The sequence below is a fragment of the Salvelinus fontinalis genome, chromosome 36 (assembly GCF_029448725.1).
Source record: "Salvelinus fontinalis isolate EN_2023a chromosome 36, ASM2944872v1, whole genome shotgun sequence".
NCBI lineage: Eukaryota > Metazoa > Chordata > Actinopteri > Salmoniformes > Salmonidae > Salvelinus > Salvelinus fontinalis.
The window spans coordinates 25,176,479-25,190,717 of NC_074700.1; the positions used below are offsets into that span (position 1 = coordinate 25,176,479).

The following is a 14,239-nucleotide window of genomic DNA, read 5'->3' on the forward strand; positions in this document are numbered from 1 at the left end:
AATGAGTCAACCCTGCACACCCAGAGCCATGCAAAACAAGGTCAAACCATTCATCTTGGGTTAACGGGGGGAGTGGGGATCTAAAATGCAATCATATCACGAAATTTTAACATTTATAAAAATGTTATATATTTTGTTTTACGCAGACTAGCTAACAAATAAGAGCAACTTAACAAATGAGAAAACGGATTATGATAATTTTCTGGTAAAAAATGGGGAGGTGGTAAAACATTAGTTTACACCCCTTATTTTAATTTGCTCCATGGCAAGGCGGCCAAGTGTAGGGTTGTCACTAGTTACCACAGCCACAAAGTCCCAAACCACGTCTTTCTCTACATGTTCTGTTCTTAAAACCAGATTTTAAACCTGTCACTTTAACCCTAACATTATCCATACTCCTAACCTTAGCCTGACCCTAACCATAAATGAAGACCCCCAAAAAACACATTTTTGTTTTCATGAATTTGTACAATATAGCCCATTTTGATGGTTTTATCTCGTGGAAACCCAAGTGTAGACTATTGAAAAAAGCGGTTTGGCTCTCAGACGACTCGCGAGTAGAAAGAACTTTGAAGCAGGCGTTTTTTGATTAATAAACAGTCGCCAATAAATAGGTAACATTGACATAAAACCCAGCTCTGAAACAAATTTGCACGTCATCTCACAGGAAAAGACACGTAAAGACTCTCTGAAACATCTGAAGTCACACAAGCAGATTTGGTACTTCAAGCCCAGATATATCATATATTAACTAAAAGGATCACTTATTGACTTACATCATTGTGCAACATAATTTAAGTAGGTAAGTAAGTAGGTAACTGTAAAGTTAAATAAAGGTGTAAATATTTACCAGGAAGATGAATTCAGGTCTCTTGTTGTTGAGGGTTATAGGGGAACGACTCAGGGTGGTGGACGTATCGTCAGAACTCTGGGAAGACACTGTGGGGTGGCGGAACGTCTGGCCTGTTAACTTGGTGTCATACAGCTGCTCTTCAAAGTCTGTAGGAACGAACACACACACACGCACGCACACACACACGCACGCACGCACGCACGCACGCACACACACACACAGACACACACACACACACACACACACACACACACACACACACACACACACACACACACACACACACACACACACACACACACACACACACACACACACACACATCAGAGTTAGTCAAGTTGCAGAACATCCGTCCCGTTAGCTGCTTCTTGAAGTCTGTTCAAAGCAGAAACACCAGTTAGTCACATGCAGTAAATACACACTCCAGAGATACCAGCCAGTTAGCCTGCTGGCAGAGTGGAAGCTTGGAGGAGTGGAGACCCAACACAAAAAAACTAAATGTGGCATCCACCTCTAGTCTGGCTCACTGCATACTCTATCCACCTCCTCTCTCTCCACCTCCTCTCTCTCCACCTCCTTTCTCTTTTTCTCCTGCCTCTCTCTCTTTCTTTCTTGCCCCTTGTTGCTCTCTCTCTCTCTCCCCCTGCTTCTCTCTCTCTTTCTCTCCTCATGTTTCCCACTCTCCTCAGGACTCCCCCCCAGGCCATTGTAAACATACTGATTACCATTCCACAACCCCCTCCAAAACTCCCAAAACACCCCCACTAGCCATTATTTTGCCCCAAAACACACTCCTCCACTCCCCTAACCCCACCCCCTCTCCACTCATCCCTGCAACCCCATACTCCCCCCAACACACACACGTAAACACACACACACACACACACACACACACACGCAAACACACACATGCAAACACACACATGCAAACACACAACCCACCCCAAGCCCTGGCCCGCCCCCAAACTCTTTTTTTTTTGGGGGGGGGGGGGGGGTTTGAAGGGGGTAAAGGGTTTGGGAGGGGGTTGCAAGTGAACTTGCTCTCTGGGACAATACGGATGCCTTCCTCCCAGTGTAGGGTTGCCTAGCAATTCCAGTATCCCGGAGACAATGGAACAGCCCTTTAATCAACAATGGCCTGGAGTGAATCCCCTGACCAGAGAAGAGGGGCAGACCTGGCAACTGATTCTAGTTTGAACAATAATGACCTTCTTACTGGGATCCTGTGGTTGCCAGGTCTGGATCTAGTCTGGCTAAAGAAAACAAATCTGGCAACTTGAACACCTAACTTTACTTCTTAATTTAACCTTTTTTTTTTATTACGAGGACAAGAGACAGTAACAGCAAATGTAACATCCTCAGTTAGCACTCTTTAAGGGGAAGTTGAACATGTGCTACTGTTTGTAGTCAGGTACCTTACAAAGCTACCTTACTAGTATCCTTTATGGTGAATGTGGAATGAATGAGAGTACCAGCAGCAACTTCTTTATGACTTTGTTGATTACATTTCCACACATGTTGTGTTGCATTTGCTGCACTGTAATGAAATATAGCCTGAGTGCCAGTCCGTATATGCAATCATGTAAACTCCTTGTCTTGACCAAAAAAATGTTTGGCTTTTGACACTTAACCAATTGAATTGAGTTAGAAAGAGCACAACCATATCTGGGACCAGGCTAGATAAAATCTGCTTTGTGGTGCAATTTTTTTGTTGTTGAAAACTTAAATCTATGCCAGTGCTTCTGTTTAATGTATTAGTCTAACTATCGGAAGCAGCAGACCTGACACACAGGCACACACGCACGCACGCACGCACGCACGCACGCACGCACGCACGCACGCACGCACGCACGCACGCACGCACGCACGCACACACACACACACACACACACACACACACACACACACACACACACACACACACACACACACACACACACACACACACACACACACACACACACACACACACACACACACACACACAGTCTCTCAGACTGTAGCTAACGTCAACAGACAGATGTTCCGCTATAAAACAGACAGTGAAACTTTCAGTCTATTCAACACAACGGTACGAGTGCCGGTTCTCATCCAAAGCTGCTCTTAATGTAAGGTACAGACAGACACTTCCCTGTGAATGTAGGAATATGCATCACAGTATAGAAATAGCAGAACAAGAGAGGTTCTACCATTCTATGGTGGCTTTGCAAGGAGCACAGACGACTATATGGTGAGTGATAACAGTTAAATGAAATCTGCAATGTGCAGAAGTGATGAAAGACCAACAACAAATTCACAAGTAAAACACCAGGTCTCTTATGAAAAATAGGTTGAAAAATACGTTTGTCTCTATGAGATTTTTGACTGTAAATAATACAAATATGGAGGAAAGTGAGTTTGTTGGAATCAAGGATAACATCAGCTCTCTCCCTAGACATGACTGAGCATCCCAACACTGTCTCTTTGCCTATACAGTGCACTACTTTTTGACCAGAAGCCACAGGGCTCCCTGGTCAAAAGTAGTGCACTACGTAGGGAATAGGGTGCTATTTGGGATACATTATCTGTCTCACACCTCAGGCTAACGTAGCGTCAGCATTCCCGCACGGAAAACGTATTTAATCCTGTTCTAATTAGCATAACCATGCTAACATTTCCCCCATTAAAACATATGAGATTTATAGTAAAATATGCTGACGCTAAAGTTACAGGGCAGTGAGTCAAATGGTACCCTAGTCCCTACGTAGTGCACTGCTTTTGACCAGGGCTCATAGGGTCAAAAGTAGTGCACTATGTGGGGAATTTGGGACGCAGAGCCTGGAGTTGCTATGACCGTATTACTTGCTAGCTACTGTTGGTTCTGCTATAAATACTAAAATGGAATCATTCAACTGAATACACAGAACACACACAGAGAAGAATTAGCCAATTAGCGAGATGTGTGACGCCACTCCAGCTCAAGTCACCAGACAAGAGATAGAGGGAGGAGAGCAGAGAGAGATCCACACAGCTAGTCCATACAGTTACTGTTAGTAGGGTACACCACAGTAGAGGGAAGGATGGAGAGAGGGGCTATTGGGGCTAGCGTGTGTGTGTGTGTGTGTGTGTGTGTGTGTGTGTGTGTGTGTGTGTGGTGTGTGTGTGTGTGTGTGTGTGTGTGTGTGTGTGTGTGTGTGTGTGTGTGTGTGTGTGTGTGTGTGTGTGTGTGTGTGTGTGTGTGTGTGTGTGTGTGTGTGTGTGTGTGTGTGTGTGGCTTGCATGGTTGGGGTGCTGAGTACTGTGTCTGTGTGTTTCTGTGTGTGTGTGTGGCTTGCATGGTTGGGGTGCTGAGTACTGTTTCTGTGTGTTTCTGTGTGTGTGTGTGTGTGTGTGTGTGTGTGGCTTGCATGGTTGGGGTGCTGAGTACTGTTTCTGTGTGTGTGGCTTGCCTGGTTGGGATGCTGAGTACTGTGTCTGTGTGTTTCTGTGTGTGTGTGTGGCTTGCATGGTTGGGATGCTGAGTACTGTGTCTGTGTGTGTGTGTGTGTGTGTGTGTGGCTTGCCTGGTTGGGGTGCTGAGTACTGTGTCTGTGTGTGTGTGTGTGTGTGTGTGGCTTGCCTGGTTGGGGTGCTGAGTACTGTGTCTGTGTGTGTTTCTGTGTGTGTGTGTGGCTTGCCTGGTTGGGGTGCTGAGTACTGTGTCTGTGTGTGTGTGTGTGTGTGTGTGGCTTGCCTGGTTGGGGTGCTGAGTACTGTGTCTGTGTGTGTTTCTGTGTGTGTGTGTGGCTTGCCTGGTTGGGGTGCTGAGTACTGTGTCTGTGTGTGTGTGTGTGTGTGTGTGGCTTGCCTGGTTGGGGTGCTGAGTACTATGTCTGTGTGTGTGTGTGTGTGTGTGTGTGTGGCTTGCCTGGTTGGGGTGCTGAGTACTGTGTCTGTGTGTTTCTGTGTGTGTGTGTGGCTTGCCTGGTTGGGGTGCTGAGTACAGTACCCCACTGTTGTATACTGTATTAGAATAATGATATCATCTATGTATTACAGAATGTGTAGATGCTCCTGCAGTTTATTGTGTAAACATGTTTCAACACAAACACTGCCAGAAGCCAGATACCTAAACTTTATCCACACACACACACACACACACACACACACACACACACACACACACACACACACACACACACACACACACACACACACACACACACACACACACACACACACACACACACACACACACACACACACACACACTAAGCAATTACACTAAGCAATTCAAGTACAGTCAACAACAGAATGCTCAGCAGGCTCTGCTCACACTTACTGGCCTGAGACCAAACCCCGACCAACAACATTGGACACTTTATGGAACAAAAAGCCTTCACTATATCATCCTGGAATATCCAAGGTCTGAGGTCATCTGCCTTTAGTCTAAAGAGCAGGAACCCGGACTTCACCAAAGAAATCGGTAATGCAGACATTGTCATCCTGCAAGAAACATGGTATAGAGGAGACGGACCCACTAGTTGCCCTCTAGGTTACAGAGAGCTGGTAGTCCCATCCACCAAACTACCAGGTGTGAAACAGGGAAGGGACTCAGGGGGAATGCTAATTTGGTATAGAGCAGACCTAACTCACTCCATTAAATTAATCAAAACAGGAACATTTTACATTTGGCTAGAAATTCAAAAGGAAATTATCTTAACAGAGAAAAATGTCCTCCTGTGTGCTACCTATATCCCCCCACTAGAATCCCCATACTTTAATGAAGACAGCTTCTCCATCCTGGAGGGGGAAATCAATCACTTCCAGGCCCAGGGACATGTATTAGTCTGTGGCGACCTAAATGCCAGAACTGGACAGGAACCTGACACCCTCAGCACACAGGGGGACAAACACCTACCTGGAGGTGACAGCATTCCCTCCCCCATATGCCCACCTAGGCACAACTATGACAACATAACCAACAAAAACGGGTCACAACTCCTGCAGCTCTGTCGCACGCTGGGTATGTACATAGTCAATGGTAGGCTTCGAGGGGACTCCTATGGTAGGTACACCTATAGCTCATCTCTTGGCAGTAGCACTGTAGACTACTTTATCACTGACCTCAACCCAGAGTCTCTCAGAGCGTTCACAGTCAGCCCACTGACACCCCTATCAGACCACAGCAAAATCACAGTCTACTTGAACAGAGCAATACTCAATCATGAGGCATCAAAGCCAAAGGAACTGAGTAACATTAAGAAATGCTATAGATGGAAGGAATGCAGTTTGGAAACCTACCAAAAAACAATTAGGCAACAGCAAATTCAATCCCTTTTAGACAACTTCCTGGGTAAAACGTTCCACTGCAATAGTGAAGGTGTAAACTTGGCAGTAGAAAGTCTTAACAATATATTTGACCTCTCAGCTTCCCTATCAAATCTAAAAATCTCAAATAGAAAACCGAAGAAAATGAACAACAATGACAAATGGTTTGATAAAGAATGCAAAAATCTAAGAAATAAATTGAGAAACCTGTCCAACCAAAAACATAGAGACCCGGAAAACCTGAGTCTACGCCTTCACTATAGGTGAATCACTAAAACAATACAGAAATACACTACGGAAAAAGAAGGAACAGCACGTCAGAAATCAGCTCAATGTAATTGAAGAATCCATAGACCCTAACCAATTCTGGGAAAATTGGAAAACACTAAACAAACAACAACACGAAGAATTATCTATCCAAAATGGAGATGTATGGGTAAACCACTTCTCCAATCTTTTTGGCTCTATAACAAAGAATAAAGAGCAAAAACATATACATGATCAAATACAAATCCTAGAATCAACTATTAAAGACTACCAGAACCCACTGGATTCTCCTATTACCTTGAATGAGTTACAGGACAAAATAAAAACCCTCCAACCCAAAAAGGCCTGTGGTGTTGATGGTATCCTTAATGAAATGATCAAATATACAGACAACAAATTCCAATTGGCTATATTAACCTGTTGAGGATGGGGGCGCTGTTGTGACTATTTATGCTAATCGTGTAATTTTTGAAACGGCTTCCCACAAAATCCTTGATCGTACAATATGCATATTATTATTATTATTGGATAGAAAACAGTCTATAGTTTCTATAGGAGTTGAAATTTTGTCTCTAAGTGGAACAGAGCCCATTCTACAGCAATTTCCCTGACATGGAGTCAGATTTCAGAAATTTTGGCCCCTGATCTGGAGTCAGTTAAAAGGGCACTGTTATTGCTATGAGTATACGGACACTGCTTACGTCTTCCCCTGGATGCCTTTACGTGATGACGATTTGAATGGGGTCGATTGCGCGTTCACAGGCACTACAAATTAAAAAACCCTGAGGCTAGTCACTCTTTTGGAGCTGCGTCATGCGCCTAGAGGACACCGACCCGCACCTGTTCCAAGCATTAGTGGAGGGAGTAATATTACTCGGGTCATGTTTCTACTCGTTATGGGAGTTAAAAACATCATAAGGTAGTTAATTTAAAGCGTTTTATAGCAATTTATATTCGTTTAGTGCGATTTTGGGACATTTATTTCTGAAACGCTGTGAATTGCTGGGCACGCTTCCAGTTCATCCCGAACGCAGTTGGCATTTCCACATGGCAAGAGGACAGCTTTCCACCAAAAGACGATTGGACCCAAGAAAGGATCCTTTGCCCAAGATACTGATGGAAGAACAGCTCAAAGTAGGAAATTTTTATTATGATAAATCGTGTTTCTGTCGAAAAATGTTAGTGGCTTAGGACGCCATGTTTTTTGACGTAGCTTCGCTTGGCGCAAACTGTATTGAAAAGTAAGGATAATTTAAAAAATGTAATTCCGCGATTGTATTAAGAATTAAATTGTCTATCAATCCCTGTCCACCCTATATTTTTTAGTCACGTTTATGAGTATTTATGTATAAGAGTAGATCACTGTCTAAGTGGCGCACGGACATTTTCTCACCAGCTGGGCTACATTTCACATTGTCTAACCATGATTTTGGTGGCTAAATATAAACATTTTCGATCAAACTCTATATGGATTGTGTAATATGATGTTACAGGAGTGTCATCTGAAGAATTCTGAGAAGGTTAGTGAAAAAATTAATATATTTTGGCGATGTTGACTTTTATCGCTCACTTTGGCTAGAATCAATGCTGGGCTGCTATGTGCTATGTGCTATGCTAATATAACGATTTATTGTGTTTTCGCTGTAAGACACTTAGAAAATCTGAAATATTGTCTGTATTCACAGGATCTGTGTCTTTCGATTAGTGTATGCTGTGTATTTTTACGAAATGTTTGATGATTAGTAAGTAGGTAAACACGTTGCTCAATGTAGTTTTTCTAGTCCATTTGTGACGGTGGGTGCAATTGTAACCTATGCCATCTACCTGAAATATGCACTTTTTTCTAACAAAACCTATCCCATACCATAAATATGTTATCAGACTGTCATCTGATGAGTTTTTTTCTTGGTTAGGGGCTATAAATATCTTAGTTTAGCCGAATTGGTGATAGCTACTGGTGTTGGTGGACAAATAAAAGATGGTGGATTATGCTAATGTGTTTTTAGGTAATAGATGTACATCTTTACATATTGTGTCTTCCCTGTAAAACATTTTAAAAATCGGACATGTTGGCTGGATTCACAAGATCTGTGTCTTTCATTAGCTGTATTGGACTTTAATGTGTGAAAGTTAAATATTTTAAAAAAATATTTTTTTTGAATTTCGCGGCACTGGTTTTTCAGTGGGGGTGGGGGGGGAGTGCCGCTAGCGGCACCCTCATCCTAGACAGGTTAAAACTCTTTAACATCGTCCTTAGCTCTGGCATCTTCCCCAATATTTGGAACCAAGGACTGATCACCCCAATCCACAAAAGTGGAGACAAATTTGACCCCAATAACTACCGTGGAATATGCGTCAACAGTAACCTTGGGAAAATACTCTGCATTATCATTAACAGCAGACTCGTACATTTCCTCAATGAAAACAATGTACTGAGCAAATGTCAAATTGGCTTTTTACCAAATTACCGTACAACAGACCATGTATTCACCCTACACACCCTAATTGACAACCAAACAAACCAAAACAAAGGCAAAGTCTTCTCATGCTTTGTTGATTTCAAAAAAGCCTTCGACTCAATTTGGCATGAGGGTCTGCTATACAAATTGATGGAAAGTGGTGTTGGGGGTAAAACATACGACATCATAAAATCCATGTACACAAACAACAAGTGTGCGGTTAAAATTGGCAAAAAACACACACATTTCTTCACACAGGGTCGTGGGGTGAGACAGGGATGCAGCTTAAGCCCCACCCTCTTCAACATATATATCAACGAATTGGCGCGGGCACTAGAACAGTCTGCAGCACCCGGTCTCACCCTACTAGAATCCGAAGTCAAATGTCTACTGTTTGCTGATGATCTGGTGCTTCTGTCACCAACCAAGGAGGGCCTATAGCAGCACCTAGATCTTCTGCACAGATTCTGTCAGACCTGGGCCCTGACAGTAAATCTCAGTAAGACCAAAATAATGGTGTTCCAAAAAAGGTCCAGTCGCCAGGACCACAAATTCCATCTAGACACCGTTGCCCTAGAGCACACAAAAAACTATACATACCTCGGCCTAAACATCAGCACCACAGGTAGCTTCCACAGAGCTGTGAACGATCTGAGAGACAAGGCAAGAAGGGCATTCTATGCCATCAAAAGGAACATAAATTTCAACATACCAATTAGGATCTGGCTAAGAATACTTGAATCAGTCATAGAGCCCATTGCCCTTTATGGTTGTGAGGTCTGGGGTCCGCTCACCAACCAAGATTTCACAAAATGGGACAAACACCAAATTGAGACTCTGCATGCAGAATTCTGCAAAAATATCCTCCGTGTACAATGTAGAACACCAAATAATGCATGCAGAGCAGAATTAGGCCGATACCCACTAATTATCAAAATCCAGAAAAGAGCCGTTAAATTCTACAACCACCTAAAAGGAAGCGATTCCCAAACCTTCCATAACAAAGCCATCACCTACAGAGAGATGAACCTGGAGAAGAGTCCCCTAAGCAAGCTGGTCCTAGGGCTCTGTTCACAAACACAAACACACCCCACAGAGCCCCAGGACAACAGCACAGTTAGACCCAACCAAATCATGAGAAAACAAAAAGATAATTACTTGACACATTGGAAAGAATTAACAAAAAAACAGAGCAAACTAGAATGCTATTTGGCCCTAAACAGAGAGTATACAGTGGCAGAATACCTAACCACTGTGACTGACCCAAACTTAAGGAAAGCTTTGACTATGTACAGACTCAGTGAGCATAGCCTTGCTATTGAGAAAGGACGCCGTAGGCAGACATGGCTCTCAAGAGAAGACAGGCTATGTGCTCACTGCCCACAAAATGAGGTGGAAACTGAGCTGCACTTCCTAACCTCCTGCCCAATGTATGACCATATTAGAGAGACATATTTCCCTCAGATTACACAGATCCACAAAGAATTCGAAAACAAATCCAATTTTGATAAACTCCCATATCTACTGGGTGAAATTCCACAGTGTGCCATCACAGCAGCAAGATTTGTGACTTGTTGCCACCAGAAAAGGGCAACCAGTGAAGAACAAACACCATTGTAAATACAACCCATACTTATGTTTATTTACTTTAACTTGTGTGCTTTAACCATTTGTACATTGTTACAACACTGCATATATATATAATATGACATTTGTAATGTCTTTATTGTTTTGAAACTTCTGTATGTGTAATGTTTACTGTTCATTTTTTATTGTTTATTTGACTTTTGTATATTATCTACCTCACTTGCTTTGGCAATGTTAACACATGTTTCCCATGCCAATAAAGCCCCTTGAATTGAATTGAATTGAATTGAATTGAATTGAAATAGAGAGAGAGAGAGAGCAAGAGAGAAATAAAGAAAGAGAGAGAGACTGAAAGAAAGAGAGAGAGCGAGACAGAGAGAGAGAGAGAGACCTGAAGAAAGAGAAAAAGAGAGAGAGAGAGAGAGACTGAAGAAAGAAAGAAAGAGAGAGAGAGAAATAGTGGAAGAGATGGAAGGAAAAAGGTATGTGATGATGATCATCGGCAGAAAGTAATTAAGTTCATTCATTCATTCATCTGTTCATTGAATAAAGGGACGAGGAACGGCTTAACATACCTGCTTCCCAAATAGCACCCTATTCCCTATATAGAGCCCTGTGGTCTGGTCAAAGGGAGGGAGGGAGAGGGAGAGAGCGGAGGAAGGAACATAAATTTCGGAGAGAAGAGGGAGAGGAAGTGGGAGAAGAGGGAGAGGAAGTGGGAGAGGGAGAGAGCGGAGGAAGAGAGACGGAGAGAAGAGGGAGAGGAAGTGGGAGAGAGGGAGAGAGCGGAGGAAGAGAGACGGAGAGAAGAGGGAGAGGAAGTGGGAGAGAGGGAGAGAGCGGAGGAAGAGAGACGGAGAGAAGAGAGGAAGTGGGAGAGAGGGAGAGAGCGGAGGAAGAGAGACGGAGAGAAGAGAGGAAGTGGGAGAGAGGGATGAAAGCAAAAAAACATCAACATCGCTGCACCGGAGGGGAACGAATAAGAGAAAAAGCGCAAGGGAAAATGCAAGCACACCCACACAAGTAACAACACACACACACACACACACACACACACACACACACACACACACACACACACACACACACACACACACACACACACACACACACACACACACAATCGCATAAAAACACGGCAGCTGTAGCACAGAACCCCTCGTCTCCTCCTTCTTCAATCCCCCCCCCACACACACTCCACTCCACTCAAAAACACACACACACTCCAGACACACACACACACACACACACTCCACTCACACACTCCCCCCCCCCTCCCAGGGTTAGTTACTGTACCTTGCAGCAGACTCTGCAGGTTAAGCTGAGCCTCCTGGTGTAACTCCTGAACACAGTCCGGCCTGCTCCACGAGCCAAACACATTAACACTCTGTTGCCATGGAGACCGGAAGTGGGCCGCCGCCGTCGTCACCGACGACGCTGCGCTACGCTTCGACTCCGCGTCCAAGATGGTAGTGGCTGGAGAGAGGGATGGAGGGAACGGAGAGGTAGAGAGGAGGTGAGGGAGAGGAGGGGGCGATGGAGAGGGATGGAGGAAAAGGAGAGGTAGAGAGGAGGTGAGGGAGAGGAGGGGGCGATGGAGAGGGATGGAGGAAAAGGAGAGGTAGAGAGGAGGTGAGGGAGAGGAGGGGGCGATGGAGAGGGATGGAGGGAAAGGAGAGGTAGAGAGGAGGTGAGGGAGAGGAGGAGATGATGGAGAGGGATGGAGGGAAAGGAGAGGTAGAGAGGAGGTGAGGGAGAGGAGGAGATGATGGAGAGGGATGGAGGGAAAGGAGAGGTAGAGAGGAGGTGAGGGAGAGGAGGAGATGATGGAGAGGGATGGAGGGAAAGGAGAGGTAGAGAGGAGGTGAGGGAGAGGAGGGGGCGATGGAGAGGGATGGAGGGAAAGGAGAGGTAGAGAGGAGGTGAGGGAGAGGAGGGGATGATGGAGAGGGATGGAGGGAAAGGAGAGGTAGAGAGGAGGTGAGGGAGAGGAGGAGATGATGGAGAGGGATGGAGGGAAAGGAGAGGTAGAGAGGAGGTGAGGGAGAGGAGGGGGCGATGGAGAGGGATGGAGGGAAAGGAGAGGTAGAGAGGAGGTGAGGGAGAGGAGGAGATGATGGAGAGGGATGGAGGGAAAGGAGAGGTAGAGAGGAGGTGAGGGAGAGGAGGGGGCGATGGAGAGGGATGGAGGGAAAGGAGAGGTAGAGAGGAGGTGAGGGAGAGGAGGGGATGATGGAGAGGGATGGAGGGAAAGGAGAGGTAGAGAGGAGGTGAGGGAGAGGAGGAGATGATGGAGAGGGATGGAGGGAAAGGAGAGGTAGAGAGGAGGTGAGGGAGAGGAGGGGGCGATGGAGAGGGATGGAGGGAAAGGAGAGGTAGAGAGGAGGTGAGGGAGAGGAGGGGATGATGGAGAGGGATGGAGGGAAAGGAGAGGTAGAGAGGAGGTGAGGGAGAGGAGGAGATGATGGAGAGGGATGGAGGGAAAGGAGAGGTAGAGAGTAGGTGAGGGAGAGGAGGAGATGATGGAGAGGGATGGAGGGAAAGGAGAGGTAGAGAGGAGGTGAGGGAGAGGAGGAGATGATGGAGAGGGATGGAGGGAAAGGAGAGGTAGAGAGTAGGTGAGGGAGAGGAGGAGATGATGGAGAGGGATGGAGGGAAAGGAGAGGTAGAGAGGAGGTGAGGGAGAGGAGGAGATGATGGAGAGGGATGGAGGAAAAGGAGAGGTAGAGAGGAGGTGAGGGAGAGGAGGGGGCGATGGAGAGGGATGGAGGGAAAGGAGAGGTAGAGAGGAGGTGAGGGAGAGGAGGGGATGATGGAGAGGGATGGAGGGAGGTAGAGAGGTAGAGAGCGGAGAAGAGAGGTAGAGAGCGAGAGTGAGATGGAGAAAGAGAAGAGATGGCAGAGGGTTGGGAAAGATACAGAGGGAGTGATGCAGACAGAGGGAGGGAGAGAAAAAAGGAGGGAGAGAAAGAGAGAGAGAAATTGCACATTAATACAAATGTATGAAATTTGCATAACTAATACCCAGAGACTTGTGTTACATAATAGCCAGTTGTGAGGGGAGGGACTGTGGTTAGAAAGGGGAGGAGTTTGCACGTGTGTGTGTGTGTGTGTGTGTGTGTGTGTGTGTGTGTGTGTGTGTGTGTGTGTGTGTGTGTGTGTGTGTGTGTGTGTGTGTGTGTGTGTGTGTGTGTGTGTGTGTTTTGGTATGTGTTGTCAGGGAGTGAAAGGGAAGGCGCTCCAAAACAGCATAATAATAACAAGAATCATCAGAATCTGAATGAACAGAATGACAACAATCATTCATAAATCCACAACAACCAATCAGAAAAGAGGGAGAGGAATCAGAAGCTTGATGTGTGATCTGCATAGAAACAGAGACAAAGAGAGAGGGAGAGGAAGAGAGAGGGAAGATAGAGAGCGGGAGCGAGAGAGAGAGGGAAAGAGAGAGCGAGCGAGGAAAGAAAGAAAGACAGAAAGGAAGAGGGGCGATACGGTAGGGTAGCTCCAGGACAGTGAAAACCTCTCATCTCCCATAAGGTTAGCAGAGTCTACTTAATTACCCGCTCAGCAGCAGTTCCTCTACACTGCAATTAATCTTCCCATCCCCTTCCACCTCCTCTCTTCCTCCTCTTCTCTTCCCATCCCCTTCCCCCTCCTCTCCTCTCTTCCTCCTCTCTTCCTCCTCTCCTCTCTTCCTCCTCTTCTCTTCCCATCCCCTTCCCCCTCCTCTCCTCTCTTCCTCCTCTCCTCTTCCCATCCCCTTCCCCCTCCTCTCCTCTCT

General features: G+C 45.5%; 1 protein-coding gene across 4 annotated transcripts in view; it reads right to left on the reverse strand.

The window, feature by feature from the left end:
- The window catches only part of LOC129835513 (NHS-like protein 2), a 154,814-nt gene that overhangs the window by 26,317 nt on the left and 114,258 nt on the right, over positions 1–14,239 (reverse strand). For 3 of the 4 annotated variants that reach the window (XM_055901171.1, XM_055901173.1, XM_055901172.1), the window contains exons 2-3: positions 11,752–11,931; positions 851–999 (exon numbers count right to left, since the gene is read on the reverse strand). In XM_055901171.1, coding sequence (XP_055757146.1) covers positions 851–999; positions 11,752–11,931 — 329 coding nt within the window. Of the gene's footprint in view, positions 1–850; positions 1,000–1,275; positions 1,550–11,751; positions 11,932–14,239 lie in introns of those variants that run through there. The other variant, XM_055901174.1, reaches the window with a different exon arrangement.